Here is a 17,739-nt window from a genome sequence, read left to right as displayed (position 1 = left end):
GACCCTAAAATTATCATTTTTAATTTTTTTCGACACAACATTTCAGAGCTTATGTCCCTTTAAACATGCTTTACTATTCCCCCCAATTTCTAGACGGTTTCCCTCTCTTCTTGGTTGTATTTCTCTCTTTTCTGGCAATAATTCCATTCATAATACCATAATAAAAGTTAATTGAATAATTACATAATTATGCATATAAATCTTAAAATTGGTGGGAGAAAACCCGCATTTACACAAAGTTAGAACAATTAATCACAAGCAGTTTCGGGGTGGGAAAGGGGAAGAGTTTTGGCACAAAAAATTTAATAAATTAGAGGGATCAATCCGCTTTACACTTGTCACATACACGTTCACGTTCGTCGGCTGTCACTTTGAGACATCGACGACAGAAGATCTGGAATTATTAGAATGTTATTGTTGGGAAGCGAGAAAAAATCAAAAAATTGAACGAAATTGAGTTATTTTGTCCCAATTTTTTGATAATCTTGTTGTGAAAAACTAGAAAATTCGACTGAAAAACACAAAAAACTGTGATTTTACTTTTTTTTAGTCTCTGTGTGTGTCTGTCGGTCTGTAAATCCGGATGTCCTTTAAACTTCTGTCTGTGTGTCTAAATGTCCAGATGTCCATGGGCACTAAACTACAGAATAAATTGTCTGTCTGTGTGTCTGTTTGTCCTGTTCTTTAGTTTAGCGCTCTGTCCATCTGTCTGAACATCCGGATGTCCATAAACTCCAAAGGAGCTTCTGAAGTCTCTGTCTGTGTGTCTGTAAGTCCGGATGTCCAATAAGCTTGTTTGTCTGTTTGAATCGTTACGTCCGGATGTCCAAGACACTATATTTTGAAGTGTCTGAATATCCGGAAGTCACTTTTTTCTTCTGTCTTTCTGTGTGTCGGTTTGTCCGAATATGTTCTTTCTGATCAAAATTTGGGGTTTTTCGAAAATGGTGAAAAGTGGGCGGAGCTTAACTAGAAGAAATCACTTTTTTTCAGAGAAACACGTGAAAGGTGCACCAGTTTCGATTATTGCCTAAAATAAAGATTCTATGAATAGGCAGAACTTAGGTAGAAGCTACATTCAGAACGATCTGTCTAAAAAAGACAAAAGTGGGCGGAGCTTAGTTTGTCAGGCAAACAAGTCCGCCCACTTTCATGTCTGTGTGTCTGTAAATCCGGATATCCATGCACTTCAAACTAGGGAGTAAATATAACAAAAATAGCTTTTCTAGTTATCCACTATTTTATCTGTCTGTTCATCTTTTTAGCAGTCCGCCCCTTCGTTACAACTGCGCCCCACCGCAAATGAGAGAGTATAGGCGAGAGACGCAGAGTTTTTTCTCGCACAGATTTTCACAGTTTTTGACCGATTCTCGCTGTTTTCAAAAAACACTTTTGAAAAATAACAAAAATAGGTCAAAAACTGTGAAAATCTGTGTTGGCGCGAGAAAAAAACTCTGCGTCTCTCGTCGATACTCTCTCGTTCGCAGTGGGGCGCAGCTGTAAGATTTTTCGGCGGAAGGCGGAAAGCGGAATGCAAAAATTGGCAAAAAGTGGCCTTATTTTGTTGTAGAAAGCAATTAAAAATGGTTAAATCTGTATTAAATTTCCTTTTTTTGATAAAAATTGTTAGTTTTGCTGCAAAAAACTCAAAAAATATCAGTAAATTCGAGTAGGCGAACAAATGTTTCAAGCTGATATCCTCTAGGCGGAAGGCGGAAAGCGGAAGGCGGAATTCCGCTCAACTCTGTCTGGGATGTCATCCATCTTTTTGCGATTAATTCAAAATCTCTAATCTAGTTTCCCACAATTTCGTCTGTCTGTCCGTTATGTTTGTCCAGATGTCACTCTCTCTCTTACCATTCCACACAAATGACAATGAATCCGTCTCTCAATCGTCGACGAGAACTCTCCACGACACGCCGGATTCGAGCATCGATCCGCTCCTCGAAGTGGTTGCCATTTCAACGAGTATTTTGTCAACACCTCATCCGGATAGTACAACGACGAATCCATGACTCCAGATTCCTGTGACGTCGCTCTTTCCAGTGGATGAGGTGGGGAGACGGGTGAAAGAGGATCCAGTGGATGGCTTGTTAAAGAGAGATTTTTCAATTCGTCCGTCGCACTGCTCATCCCACTGTCAACCATATTCGTCGGAGTGGTCGCCGCTGTCATTTGTTGCTGTTGGCCTCTGGAAAAACGCAGAAAATTTTGAAAATTAGAGTCTGTCTGTGTGTCCAGATGCCTGTATTTCAGACGCGTCAATGGTGCGCCAGATGCATTTTTAGCAAATAGAACAAATCTTTACGTCTTTGTGCCTATTCAAATATCCTGATGTCAAGGTTTTCAGGTTGAGACGCGTCAAAAGCACGCCAGACTCCTTAAATATAAAATACTCAAAAATTGCGATCTTTCTAAACAAATGTAGACAAAAACGCGTTGAAGGCACCCCAGACTGTCAGGATTTACAAGGTTTTGAAGAAATTTTAGAGATTTTTGAACTTTTACAACGCGAAAGGAACGCCAGACTTGGAAAATTATCAAAAGTTTGACAAAAACGCGTCAAAGGTGCGCCAGATCCATTCTTAACGAGAGCAAAAATCAGTATGTATGTTCAGAAGCGTCAAAGGTGCGCCAGTTTCCGCCTTTGATAAATTTTCTTGATTATAATACGCGTCTAAGGCACGCCAGATTCTTCAAGATTTTCAGATTTAGACGCGTCAAAGGCACGTCAGTAACCGTAAATTTTTTTGATTTTTTTGAACAAAATGTTGACAAAAACGCGTTGAAGGCGCGCCAGACTGCAAGAATTCACAAGTTCTAAATAAAAATGTGACTGAAAGAATAGAAATTGTCAATTTTTTCTTTCAATTTTCACAAAGCGTCGAAGGCACGCCAGACAGTAATAATTTGATGAAAATTTCCAGATTTTTTGGACTTTCACAACGCGTCAACGGTGCGCCAACCTCGCAAAAATTTTCGATTTTACTGATCAAAATTTTGCCAAAAAACGCGTTGAAGGTGCGCCAGACTAGATTTTTCTAAATTTTGAAAATCTAGACGCTTCACTGTGGGAAAACGCGCCGAAGGCGCGCCAGCCTCCGTACTTCAGAAAACGCGCCAAAGACACGCCAGACGTCACGGATTTTTGACCGATGAAGGCCCCTTCAAGGATTCTTTCCAGTTTTCAAAAATTCAATTTAAAAAAACGCGGCACAGGCGCGCCAGTCTCTCTATTTTTCTCTGTGATCGCTCTTACTTCGACACGGCAAAGGCACGCCATATGCTTCAAGATTTTCAGATTTAGAAGCGTCCAAGGCACGCCAGACTGTAAGGATTTAATGAAACTTTCAACATTTTGTGACTTTCACAACGCGTCAAATGCACGCCAGACTCGCAAAAAATTTTCCATTTTTCTGAACAAAAGCTAGACAAAAACGCGTTGAAGGTGCGCCAGACTAGAATGTTTTTAAATCTAGAAAATTCATATTTCACTGTCGGAAAACGCGGCATAGGCGCGCCAGTCTCTCTCTCTCTCTCTCTCTCTCTCTCTCCCTCTTTTCCCTTGCTCTCACTTCAACTCGGCGAGTCGTGTTCTCAGCTGTGCGACGTGTGATTCGAGTACTCCGACGTGTTCCATCGATGCCATTGTGATATCTTCCAGCCGTTCGCGTGGCTGTAATCCCGCGTCGAATCGATTGTACATTGCAGTCCAGACGGTGAAACGGGCGGCACGGGTGTCCAGATCGAGGAGGGCGACGTGGGCGGTCGGCTGGAACAAAAAGGGAATAGAATTGAGCGGTTTTAGCCAGGAAATAGTGATTTTAGGTGGGATTTTGTTCCCAATTCTTACCGAGTAGAATGGATTCATGTAGTCGTCGTGTCGAGCATCCATCCATGTCCACAGCGATTTTGTACGTTTCGCGAGGTTGAGATCCTGGAAAATAATAAGATATGAATGGGAGCTTATCCAAATGTCGACACATAGGACATCCGGACAACCTACACACAGACAGACATCATGCTTACCCTCCGATCCTTATCACAATTCCCAATAAACGTCCCGAATTGACAAGAGTAGACGTGTTCGTGCATTTCGATCAGGTAGCGTTCATTAAACTGAAAATTAGGAATGATTGGGGTGATTGTGGGTGAAAATTGGCTGAAAATGAGCTGAAAATTCGAAGTTTTCAACATATTTTGTGTCAAAATGAGGAAAAATTAGAAAAAAATGTCAAAAAATTCTGTTTTCAGCTCATTTTCAGATAAATTTCAGCAGTTTTTTGCACTTTTTCAGCTTGTTTTATTGGAAAAATAGTCTAAAACTCATGTTTTCAGCCAATTTTCGGCCGGTTTTTGCACATTTATAGCTTGTTTTATCGGAAAAATGTCAAAAAAATCATAATTTCAGCTTATTTTCAGCCAATTTTTTGGCATTTTTCTGAGAAAAAACGGACCAAAACCGATTTTAGTGTCATTTTCAGCCATTTTTTAGTAAAAAAATAGTGATTTTTATCTAATCTTTCCGGCCAAATCTCTCAAATTCACCTGAAAAGCCCTCGGCTTCTGTTGCATAATCTGCCAAATACAATCCAACCATTGCGTGAAAATCGGCGACACTTCTTTGCCCGCCTCGTCATTCAGTGCCCCCACGTGTCCACATCGATCATCGAATTTATGTCCGAAACCGAGCCAATCCTTTTCGATTAAAACTTGAAAACCGTGAATGGTACGGTAGTAGGGATCGAGCAGCAGTTGACACATTGCTACTACCTGGAAAAGTAGAATCGGGTTAATTTCGCTGAAATTTTGAATGTTTTTTCCGGACAAATTGGCGCAAAAGTCAAAATTTCAAAAATTTTCAATTTTTACACGAAAAACTCAAATTTTTGACTATCATTTATAATTAGAAGAAATTCTGAAAAATTTGCAAAAATTGTCACATTTTCGATGAAAAATTGAAACAATTTCGAAAAAAATTGGAAAAAAAAAGGGTCTTGCTTTTTTTAAAATTAGCTTTTTTGACAAAAAATTCAAAAATTCGAAAAAAAAAAAAAGAATTTTGAATTTGGGGGCCATTTATCCGGGCTTTGACAAGTACGGTTTCTCTGATGCATTTTGTAGCTCCGCCCCTTTTTTGCCACACAGAAATAATTTGAATTGTGAAATTTGGAATGAAAGGGGGCGGAGCTTGTCTTATCTATAATTGATTGAAAACCTCTGCTTTCAGTTTTCAAAACTTGAAAAAAACGTTTTTTCTTGGACAAAATAGATAAAACCATTCAGAAATACGAAAAAGATCGCTTGAGAGAGGTAAAAGTGGGCGGAGTCTATCCTATCTCAAATCGAAAATTCGAGAAAAAACACCTTGAAATAGTACTGTATGGTAGAAGTGGGCGTGGCCTAGAATCCAGTTTTGGGGAGGCAAAGTGGGCGGAGCCTGTCCCATATCAAATTGAAAAACTACTGTAGTTTTTAAGCCCCGCCCACAATGCTTCGTTTTTTTGCGAAGACATAGGAAGACAGTGTGGGCGGAGCCAAGCCTCAGGCTCCGCCCATTTTTGAGTGTATTTTCCTCATTTTCAAGTCTAGCGCACCGTTGACGCGCTTTTTAGAAAGAAATTAACAACTAAAACTAACAACAAAAAACAAAAGTGGGCGGAGCTGCAACTCAATTTTTCGCCAAGTTTCAGATATTAAAAAGTGGGCGGAGCCTAACGAAACGGAATTTCCAGAGACTCTGAAATGTATAAAGTTAGCTAGTTCTTTACAAAATTCAAACCTAAAAAACGATTTTTCAAATTTCTGAAAAAGTGGGCGGAGCCTCCGCCAACCTACCTGCGACGTTCTATCCCATCCATCAGAGCAATGAACGACACAACTCGTGCCTCGACTAATCGATTCCGCCAGAAACAACGAACACTCGACAACACTTCGCACGTGTTTCAACCACCCGGATGATTCCAACGTCTTCCAGTATTCTGCCACGTCACGACACTTGGTGACAGCGTCGAGAAGACGTGACTGTGAGGCGCGCATCACGTGAATATTCTCGATATCGAAGAAGTGAAAACGCATATTCGAATAGTTCCGCTCGTCCTCGAACCCTTTTCCTTGCACCTTGTTGACCATCGCGTTGACACGTGGCCGAGTATCGACCAAGAATAAATTCTCGGAATTCGGATTCGCCTTTCCCACCAATTCCATCAACTTCTCGTCTTCTACACATCGCGCCGAGAAACCGGTGAGCGGTTGAGCGCATCTGCATAGTGCCGCTTCGGTTTGACGGTGATAGTACGTGAGGACTGGGAGACGTCCACGACTTCTGAATTTACATGAACCGAGGAGGACGGACGTCGATGCCGCCGTCGGGAACCATAGTTTATCGGGGTACGTGTCACAGATCTGGAAAAATAATCTGTCTGTGTGTCGGTTTGTCCCGATTTAAACGCGACAAAGGTGCGCCAGATTCATTTTCACGAAAAAAGTGGGCGGAGCTTGATAAAATGGCTCCACCCACTTTTATATGTCTGATCTGTCTGTGTGTCGGTTTGTCCCCCTGTAAAAACGCGTCAAAGGTGCGCCAGTTTCTTTAATTTCTCATAGTTCCTGTGTGTGAGTCGGTTTGTCCATCATAAATGAAAAATGTCAGAAAGTGGGCGGAGCTTCTCGGATTAGGCTCCGTTTCGAAAAACGCGTCAAAGGTGCGCCAGCTTCATTTTCTCAAAAAAAAAAAAAAAACGAGCACTCTGTCTGTCTGTGTATCGGGCTTGTCCTAGCCAAAAGTGGGCGGAGCATGATGAAATGGCTCCGCCCACTTTTATATGTCTGATCTGTCTGTTCTGTCCCTATACTAACGCGTCAAAGATTAGTTTTTTTCTAGTCTTATAACTGAAAAAGGTTAAAAAGTAGGCGGAGCTTCTTGAGCGAGACTCCGCCCACTTTTTCTTTTGTCTGTCTGTGTGTCGGTTTGTCCGGATATGTTTTTCCTGATCAGAAGTTTAGTTTTTTCAAAAACGCGTCAAAGGTGCACCAGATCATTTTTGTTGGCGAAATCGGTTGTTCTGTCAGTGCGTATGTTTCTCCGGATATCCACATAAATTTTCTAATCAAAAATTTATTCAAAATGGGCGGAGCTTCAAAATTGGACTTGCCGATCCGTTTGTGATCCGTATCGTGTTTGTCTGGACAACTTTCTAGATGTTAAAAATGGTGAAAAGTGGGCGGGGGCTCAGGGATGTGCCTATGGAGGCGCTTTGGGCGCTGAAAGATTTCAAAGTGGGCGAAAATGCGACGAGAGAGAGAGTGTGTAAAATCGAGAGAGTGTGTCTGCGTCTCTCCATTTCGCACACTCTTTCTCGTCGCATTTTCAAATTTCGGCTGAAAATGCGAGGCGCTCAACGCCACCCGGGCACATACCTGCGGGGGCTTAACTAGAAGAAATCACTTTTTTCTGAGAAACGCGTCAAAGGTGCGCCAGTTTCAACCGTTTTTGTATCAAAAATGGGCGCGGAGCCTCCAGGACTTACCGTATACCCCTCGTTAATGGGCGATTGTATCCATTTCGACTGGGACACACCCTGCCTCGCCATCTCATTCGCCCAATCCAGTCGTTTCCATCCGCGAGCATCGTCCACTGGCTCTCGATTCTCGAATGCGAGCAATTCGGTCACGTTCACTGAAACTGAAATCAGTCCAACGTTATTGGGATAGTTGGAAATGATAGAATGAGAAAGAAAGAGATAGTGATAGGGGGAGTGCGGACATCCGGTCAAACCGATGCACAGACAGATAGGAAATACGCTCCGCCCACTTTCAGATGTTTCTGTGAAGACATCGAGACACACAGACAAGAAAGTGGATGGGGAAAGAAGATGGGCTCTCAAATTTCCATTTTAAAGAAACGCGCCTACGGTGCACCAGACATTCTCCCTTTGTTTTTGGAACGTCTGCATGTATGTCTGTGTGTCCAGATGTCCAGTCGAAATAGGAAATTTGTTAGAAAAATGTCTGATTAACGGATGAAATTACGCTCCGAAGGTGCGATCTGTCTGTGTGTCCGGATGTCCAAATGTCCAAATGTCTGTCTGTGTGTCCGGATATCCAGATGTCCAAATGTCTGTCTGTGCGTTTAGGTGTCCAGATGTCCGCATGTCTAGATATACCGAATCTCCGGTTGTTTTTCCGATTTCTGTCTGTCTGTCTGTGCGTCCGGATGTCCAGACGTCTGTCTGTCATTCCTGATGTCCAGTTTTCGATGCGTTCATCTGTCTGTCTGTCAATCTGTCCGAATGTCCGTTCTGCCTACAGTACCCCCAAATCACTAATGTACAATAGAAAACTCAAAAAAAAAGCGTTAAAAAAGTAAAACCAGGAGGCTCCGCCCACTTTTGGCGAGAAAACTTCAAAAATTTGACAAAAATTATTGGAAAAAAGTGGGCGGGGTCTCAATTGGAGAAAAAAAACTCTAAAAATTGATTCAAAAACCTGGAAAAAAGTGGGCGGAGCCTGCCACTAGACTACTGTAGCTCAAGCCAAAGCCAAGCAGCATTTTCAGATGCGCTCCGTTGCCATCTAAGCCTAAGCCAAAAGCCAATCTACAGTAATCTACAGTAACCCACACTCAAACGATCTACGATCACATCTCCTCAAACACTTACCAGGTTTCGCGGCTCGTTGGAGTGTCTCGTAGAGGTCTTGACACGATTTGTCACGGCTTATTAGGAGAGTTATCACCTGGAATGGCACTGGATGTTGGATGTGAGTGGGACGGCGACGTCGTGGGGATTCAGAATCCGTTCGAAGAATCTTTCTATCGTCAGAACGGATTTTCATCTTGAAAATCGCATATCTCCACTATATTTGACGCTAGACAAATTCAATAAACGGATTCAGAATCCTCCACGTCTTCTCCATTACAGAATCTGAATCCCTACCTGAAAATGTTTACACCGAATCACGAGCATACACCCTGCGGCCGTCAGTGTCCCCCTCTCCACAGAGGCAATAAGCCCCGTGGCCAACCAGAGCTCTTTCGTCCCATTCTCCGCTCGGAATATGATGTGAGTGGTGGTGACGTGGACGGTGCCGACGAGATTCTCGTGTGTACCGAGACGATCCACTAGGTACACTTTGTCGACCTGGAAATGGATGGGATTGACTGGTGCAAAGTTGCTCTATCGCAATTTGTCTTTGGAACTGTAAATGCGCTCTAAGGACAACAGTAGTGTAATCCTCGTCGACAAATGGAGTTTCTCCTAAAACATTTCGCAGAGACTGCAACTGCGCTCTATCGAAAACAATGAAACCTGTCGTGTAGTTCACGCGAACAACCCAAAATTTGACGATTCAAAGCTCAGAGGGTTCAACTGCGCTCTATTGAAAACGGAAAAGGGCTCCGTGTACTCCACGTGGACAAACCAAATTTCTGTTTTCGGCCAAAATTCGACGATTTTCGTCAATTTTATAGCTCAAAGTATGCTTCTCCACGTGGAGTACACGGAATCTCACTTTGTCAATGGAGCGCAATTGCTATAATTTTTAATGAAACGGTTGCAATTGCGCTCTAATGAAAAAGATGGAAAGACTGTTGTGTACTCCACGTGGACAAGGCAGTTTTCGACATTTTTTGAGTTTTTAAAAAAAATAAAAGTCCCTCAAAATAGGCGTTTTCACATTTAATTATTATCAGTAGAGCGCGTTTGCTAACTTTTCAGTTCGTGTAGTTCACGTGGACATGTTTTTCGTTTACTGTTATTCTGAACAATTGCAACAGCGCTCCACTGAGAACGATGAAGTCCTTCGTGTAATCCACGTGGAAAACGCGAATTTTCCGATTTTTGGGCCAATTTTTGTCATTTTTCGTGTTTTTGTGTCAAAAAAAACTGTCGAAAACGTGAAAAAACATATTTTGGACCAATTTTTGGCGTTTTTCGACTGATAAATTGTCATTTTTCGTGTTTTTGTGTCAAAAAACTGACAAAATGAGTCAAAAACGGGCTGAAATCATCTTGTCCACGTGGAGTACACGATGATGCTCTGTCGTTGTCGGTAGAGCGTGATTTTTACGAGTATTCGCCATTTTTCATGTTTTCACTTGAAAAAACTAGACTTTTCCACGTGAAATACACGAAGTCGCCTTCTTGTGTCAATGGAGCGCGGTTACAACTTCACGCATTTCTCAATAGAGCACACTTTCGCTCAAAATGTATTGTCGCAACAAAAAAGTTCCGACATTTTTTCCCCCTCGGTGTTTGCGGACTCAAGCCAAAATTTGATAATTTTGGCTTGAGTCCGCAAACACCGACGAGGAAAAAATGTCGGAACTTTTTTATTTCGATAATAAAAATGAGTCAAAAACGTGGATTACACTCGTTATCGGTAGAGCGTGATTTTTACGATTTTTTCCATTTTTTATGAAAAAACTAGACTTTTCCACGTGAAATACACTTCCTGTGTCAATGGGGCGCGTTTGCAACCTTCCCGCTTTCTCAATAGAGCACGCTTACCATCATAGCAATGCGTCCGTCCTCTCCATATCCACACCCGGCATGAACCGATTCTCTTCCCATCAGAGAATCCATGAGTCCATTTATTTTATCCTTCAACAGACTTCCCGCCACCGTAATATCCTCCGTATACCCGCTGGACAGTGCCGACGGGGCTACTGTAGATTGGGGTGTGTTGGCGGTGGAGGGGGCGGAGCCTCCATTACTACCGTAACCACCAAATATAAAGTGTGAACTCCACGAGGAGGATGTGGAAGTGGATGGAGTGGAAGTGGAAATGGATGGATAGATGCCCGATAGTGTCATGTTATTCCACCACGTCGTCAGTGGTGTCGTCACCGATGAAGGCGTCGACGACGACATTTTTTGGCATTGACTGGAAGATTGGTGAGATAGGGGTACGGTAGATTTAGAGAGAGAATACGGCAGAGAGGAGAAAAGAAAAAAAGAAAAAAGCAAGTTCGCTCTATTGAACTCGAGAAAATACGGTAGAAAGGAAGAAAGAAAACTTGAAAAAACGGAAATTTTAGGATTTTTGAGCTCAAAAACGTGACTGATTTTGGACGGTTATCAGTGGAGCACACTTTCTATTTTAGATTTCTTTTTCCTCAAAATGAGTTTAAAATACGGAAATTCTTAAGAAAATACTCAAAAACCACGATTTTCAGCCGGAAAATGAGTAAAAACCATCGATTTTGTCTGTAATTTTCAGTTTTTGGGTTTCTAAGGCTGAAACTCTCAAAAACTGATAGTTAGAGCCAAAATCGAGCATTTTTCTCTTTTTTTTGGCTGGAAATCATGGTTTTTAAGTATTTTCACAGGAATTTCCGAAATTTTGCACATTTTTTATTGTTGAAAATCTACGATTGCAAGTGCGCTCTACTGACAACAGTTTTCAATCGATTGGGCAAGGAGATGAAGAGTACGATGGGGCGAGATTGCTTCATAATTCGAAAAAATGACTAAAAATGAGCCGAAATGCATCAAAAACATCAGAAAACTATTATTGGAAAAGTGAGTCACAGATGGATGGAGGTAGATCAAACGGTAGATCAAAAGGTAGATCAAAACAGAATTTCGGAGGTGGGTCTAATCGGATCATCTGACCGAATAGAAGCAAACGCGCTCTACCGCAAAGTTTTCAAGAATTCGCTAATTCCTACAAAAATCTGACAACAGATTCAGAATCTTCACGTCATCAGCTTCTTACAACCGCGCTCCACCGAAACCAAAGAAAATTGCGTGAGAAATTGAGAGACTCAGAGGAAAATAGACATTTTTAAAAAGGATTTCAGTAGAGCGCAGTTGCAAGAACTGTGTTGAGCTGATCGAATTCAACAAAACGGATTCAGAATCCTCGTGTAGGCGGGATTCTGAAAAGCTGAAGACGTGTGGAGGATTCTGAATCCGTTTAGTTGAATTCGATCAGCTCGGCACAGATCTTAAAACTGCGCTCCACTGAAATCCCCTTTAAAAATGTCTCTTTTTCTCTGAGTCTCTCAATTTCGCACACAATTTTCTTCTGTTTCGGTAGAGCGAGGTTGTACAAGACGCGTGTCGTGCTAACATGGAAAATCGTGAAAATTGCAAAAAACCACGGTCAATCAATCAGCTAGTGCTCTTGGTGACACTTTTCGACTGGGGGAAAGCTAACAGAGAGAGAGAGAAAAAACAACGTCATCAATTTGGAGAGGAGAAGAGGAAAAACCGGAAGGAGCGTATTCATTTTAAAGAGGAAAAAGGAGGGTGACGTCACTTTTTCAGAAAAAAAAATGTCTGGAAGTTTTGAATGGGAAGAGACGGGAAGGGTAATTCAATTATAGCTTGAAGCATAGCCATTTTCTGGGAAAATGAGACTAAAAACTGAACATTTTCAGCGAAGAAAGTGCAAAAAATTTGAAAACTTGAAGAAAAAATTGCAATAGAGCGCGTTTTCTCTTCCGAATTTTCAGCTGTGTGCAAAAACTTACAAAGGCTTCAAAATAACGGTAGAACGCACATTCTAGTCGATGCTTAGATCTGTGTTAAAATGCGCCCTATCGAAATTTTCAAGCAATTACGATAGAGCGAACATTCTCACCGGATTTTCAAAAACAAAGTTTGCGTCCAAAAAGTCCAGTAGAGCTCACTTTCTCACCGAAACTTTCAGCTATGTGCAAAAATGCTCCAATGGACTTTTTCGAGCGAATATCGAGATATCCGTTTAAAAAAAGTCCAGAGGAGCGCACATTCTCTTTGGATCTTCGAGTGGAGTGCAATTGTGCTCTACTGGACATATCACCGCCAGATTTGAGATTTACAGAAAAGTACGATAGAGCACACTTTCTCACCAAATCTATCAGTTATGTGCAAAGATGCTCTAATGGACTTTTTGAGGGAATATCGAGATTTCCGTCAAAAAGGTCCAGGAGAGCGCACATTCTTACCGGATTTTCAAGCGAAATGAAGTTATGGTTTAGTTTACAGAAGATCGGAAAGTGCAGTAGAGCGCATTTTCACAATTCTATTTTTTCGCAAAAAATTGAATTTTCTTGCAAAAAGAACGTCGAAATGAGGCGTCAAAAGAATCGTAAAGCCTTCTGCTCCTCCCGTCAAACGTCTCCTGCGTAACCCAACACTTCTCTCCATTTTTTTCTTTCCCTCACCACCGACAGAGCTACGTAAGCATTTGTGCAGGGTGTGAAAAGAGACAGAGGTCCGTCCTTCCTGGAGTGGAGACCTTTAGAAGTACTTTGTCTTCTTCTCCTTCGTCTCAGTTTGACGGACGAAATTGGTCCCCCCACTTGAGAAAGGAAACAACACGGATAGAACTCTTTTCTCTATTTTCTTTTGCTCCTTCCAAAAAAGTCCTTCCCCATGGGAACTTTTTGGTGGAATAGAAAAGAAAATGAGGTCATGGCATGGGGTGGGACTCAAAAAAACGGACGGAAACGAGAGGGAAAGAGAGAAAAAGTTTCGGATGTGTAGAATAAATTTGGAGCGAGAGAAAGAGAGAGAGAAAAAGTTTGAAGGGAGAAGAGAAATTAAAATGAGACGAGTCTAGACACCGGATGTCGTTGTTGTCATTGGGAGTGCGATCTAGTGCACTTTCTCTTATGGCATGTGCGCTCCATCGCTAACTCCTCAGATTTAAATGCGAGGCAGTCAGAAGTGCGCTCCAATGCAAATTCTGTCAAAAACTTGCAATTTTCGACTCAGAAAATGAAGATTTCGGGATTCAGAGCTCACAGTGTCTCATTGAGATTCACACAAACTGATTTTATCTCAAGCCAATGCTTCACACGGTCCAATATTGGATGCTCTAAATCTTTTTGACTCCAGCGATAGGAGAGTTCTGTGTGGATTTACGGCGTAAACCTACAGTCGCCGATTTCTATGAATCTACCAGGTCTTACAACTCATCATTGCTGATGACCGTTCTACAGATAAGAATCTGATACTGATGTCTTCTATTCAGAATCTTTTGAAGAATCACTTCAAGATTCTCAATCTGCGAATCTCGGAGAATGATTCCCAGCATGTTGGCAGCACGTAGCTCAAGCTATGCCGTTGAGCTTTGAGTGACAATTGTCGATTTACGGCGTAAATCTACAATAGCCTGCTTGAGCCGGAGCTCGTTATTCTCAACTAGCTTGAGCAAGATTGTTTGGCTCAAGGCGCCGTAAATCTACAGTAACCAATTTCAGAAGTCCATACCTTTCTGGTGGAAATGGCGATTTCGCAGCACCTGCTGCCGATCTGTGTCGATTCAAGGCGTAAATCGAAATGGTTCAAACCGAAGCCAGTATAAGCAACACCGTCAGATACTTCCGACTTCCTGTGTCGATTTACGGCGTAAATCTACAATAGCCTATTCCAGCCGAAGTTGGATATCCGCAGACTTAGATCAGCTTTAGCTAGGTTGTTAGGCTCCAAGAGACTCAGTTGATAGATTGTTGGGTACATTTACGCCGTAAATCTACATTGTCCGAGCCCAAGGTTCGGTTTACGGTGTAAACCTTGAAATACAAGAGTTGTGTTGATTTACGGCGTAAATCTACACTCTCAGACACAGAAGCCGTGATGACCGGTATCTCACTAGCTATGTGTGTCGACTTGGAGATATTCTGCAAGTGTCGATTCACACGCTAACGGATCCAGAAACGATGGCTATGAACAGTCAGTGTGGATTTACGGCGTAAATCTACAGTAGCCAATTTCAAGAGAAGCTAAATGGTCTCAGACTCAGATTCTGACTTCTGAGTCTCAGAAGTAGCTAGTAGCTATACCATTTAGTTTAGAGATGCTAGAGCTGTGTCGATTTACGGCGTAAATCCACACTAACTTCAGGGAGTCACCATTTTCGATAGCCATAAGACAACTACAGTGTCGATTTACGGCGTAAATCTACACTCTCTTTCAAAAGTGCCGGTCTGAAACCGATAACGATGAGTTGAACCCGTCACAAGACGGCGTGTGGCGAAAAGAGGAGAAAAAGAAGGAATTGAGTGAAAAAGGAGACGTTTTCTCTCCGTTTTCTTCTCCCCCGCTCCTCAGCGCTTTAATCAGCTCTTCCTCCTCTTTTTTTCCATCTCATTTCTTTTTTCCGAAAAAAAAATGTGTGAATGGTCCATTCCCATTGAAATTCAGTCAAGCGAGAATTTGAATGTATATATATTTTTTGGGAGCTCTGTTTATTTATACGGACACTATCATCAGAAGACGAAATAGTGTGGTAGATAGTGGAGGGATTAGAGAGAAAAAGCGAATGAAATTAGGTGGAAACCGATCTTCTTTTCTGCTAAGGATGGGTTGACAGATGATGGACACACAATGTTGACGAGAAGGGGAGTTGTTATTGGATATGTCTGACTAGGGAAGGAAGGATACTTTTTGTTTTTACTAGATTAGGCTGAGTAGGAAGTTTGGACAGAGAGAGAGAGAGAGGGAGAACCTAAATTTAGGGAAAAGATGGGAAAAGTTAGATTTCTGGATGTTTTTGGGGAGGAAGGTCTAACTCTGGAGAGTGCGAAAAAAGTTTCGGTAGTTTTCCGAAAAAAAATTCAGATATTCACTCGGCACAGTTGTTACAACTGCGCTCCACCGAAATGCCCTCGAAAAATGTCTCTTTTTCTCTGCATCTCTCAAACAAAATTTCCTACGGTTTCGGTAGAGCGCGGTTGTAAGAAGCATGACGTGCTAATAGTTTTCGAAAAAACCATTTGAAAAATGTTGGTGATTTGTCCTGAAATTTTCAAAGGGATTTTTCAATTTTTCCTAAACTTTTTCTAATGTTGTACTCAAAAATAGATTTCTGGGGGTCTGTCCTTAAAATAATTACAATTTTCATACACATTTAACGTTTTTTACTCTGAAAAACTCATTTTTTCAGAAAGTTTTGTTAATTTTTTTTTGAATTTTTCTGTTTAAAATTTTCGGAAAAAAACGTTGTTTTGCATAGCCCTGGTTAGTGAATTCACTTGAACAGGACTGTGCAAAAACTTTTTTTTCGAAATTAAAAAAAAACTGAAAAATTCGAAAAAAATTTCAAGAAAACAGTATGAAAAAAAAAGAAGTTTTTCAGAGTCAAAAATGTTGAATTTGTATGAAAACTGTAGGGAAGACCCCCAGAAACCTGTTTTTGAGTACAAAATTATATAAAAATTCAGGAAAAATTGAAAAAAATCACATTTTGACAATTTCAGAAGGAATTTCCAAACTTTTCGGATATTTTTCGAAAAAACCGTTCGAAAAAATTTCGAAATTTTTTCTGAAATTTTCAAAAATACTGATTTTTCGATTTTTCTGAAATTTTGTCTCATTTTGTACTCAAAAACAGGTCCCTGGGGGTCTTACCTACAGTTTTCATACAAATTCAAGATTTTTGATTACGAAAAACTTTTTTTTTCGAATTTTTCGGTTTTTTGTGGCAAAATTTTGCGAATTTTTCGGCTTTTTCAGTCTCGTTATGATACTAAAGAATTGAAAGTTATCTATGCAAGTACGCTCTGTTGACAAGCTCACTCAATCCTGTTTAGAACAAAAATGGCATCAATAAAAAGCTTATTAGCACGACACGCGTCTTACAATCGCGCCCTACCGAAACCGAAGAAAATAGAGTGCAAAATTGAGAGACTCAGAGAAAAAGAGACATTTTTCAAGAGGATTTCGGTGGAGCGCGGTTGTAAGAAGCGTACCGTGCTAAAATCTGCGCTTCACCGAAAACCCCTTTCCTATGCAATTAATATTCTTCAGTTTCGGTAGAGCAAAGTTGCTAAACTACAAACTAGAAAAAACTTCCCTCAGTACTCTTGCCACAGCAAGACTACTAAAAATAAATAAATAAAATCCACTAAAAATAAGGAAAAGCAGCCGGGACGAGAAAAGAGAGAGAGAGAGAAAAGAAGCAGAGACACAGAGAGAAAGAGAATTGTTGTTGTTGTTAGTGGAAAAAATAGAAAAAGAGAGAGAGAAATCTCTCTCTTTTTTCTCTTTTCCTAATGTCAACCTCATTACATTATTCATCGGAACGAGAGGACCATTTCAAGTCTTTTCGAGGGGGAAAAACGGATAGAAATCAGCGGTTTTTGTTGGAATAAAACATTCGGAATCCAGAAAATCAGAAATCAGTGGAAAAACTGGGACTTTTCGAAACTGTGACAAGAGATTTCAAATGAAGAATGATATACAAGTGCGCTCCATAGAGAAACAACTCTAAACTCCGCCCATTTTAGCATTTTTACATTGAAAAAATGCCCAAAAAAACGGTCAAAAACTCGTTAAAATTCATAATGAAGCCTAGAAATTTAGTGTCCTTCTAGATTAGATTTATAAAATATTCAAATTCTATCAGAATGAAAGTGCGCTCCATCGAACAACGAGAAAATCGATTGAAATCGGTTCAGTGGTGATATTTGAGCTTAGAGACGACATTTTTCCCGCTTAAACTCTGGAAAATTGAGAAAAAGCACAATTTTCACTGATATCATCGAAAATTCCAGAATTTTTACTAACATTTTAATGAAAACCTCATTTTACCTCGAAAAATAGCTAAAATTACAATATTTTTCCCTTGAAAACTACAAAAAACGACCAACAAAATGTCAAGGGATTGGGGTGGTAACCCAAGTGAAAAATAGAAAAACAGCCCAAAAACGGGGCACGGATAATCAAATTGAGGACAGTGGGAACAGTGAAAAACAAGGAAATTGCTTATTTACTTGGCGGGCAAACCGAAGAAATATATCATTTT

At 40.9% G+C, this 17,739-nt stretch overlaps 1 protein-coding gene across 1 annotated transcript; it reads right to left on the bottom strand.

The window, feature by feature from the left end:
- Window positions 1–319: 319 nt before the first annotated feature.
- GCK72_008371 (uncharacterized protein) lies at window positions 320–10,871 on the bottom strand (the record flags this gene model as incomplete). The annotated part of the gene is made up of 11 exons (XM_003104865.2): window positions 320–394; window positions 1,858–2,191; window positions 3,576–3,772; window positions 3,854–3,937; window positions 4,030–4,119; window positions 4,549–4,773; window positions 5,839–6,405; window positions 7,530–7,684; window positions 8,661–8,736; window positions 8,937–9,140; window positions 10,509–10,871. The coding sequence occupies 11 exons, from the start codon at window positions 10,869–10,871 to the stop codon at window positions 320–322; spliced, it is 2,370 nt and encodes a 789-aa protein (XP_003104913.2).
- Window positions 10,872–17,739: the final 6,868 nt, after the last annotated feature.

The sequence above is a fragment of the Caenorhabditis remanei genome, chromosome III, assembly GCF_010183535.1.
Source record: "Caenorhabditis remanei strain PX506 chromosome III, whole genome shotgun sequence".
Taxonomy (NCBI): Eukaryota; Metazoa; Nematoda; class Chromadorea; order Rhabditida; family Rhabditidae; genus Caenorhabditis; species Caenorhabditis remanei.
This window is presented reverse-complemented; position numbering and strand designations above follow the sequence as displayed.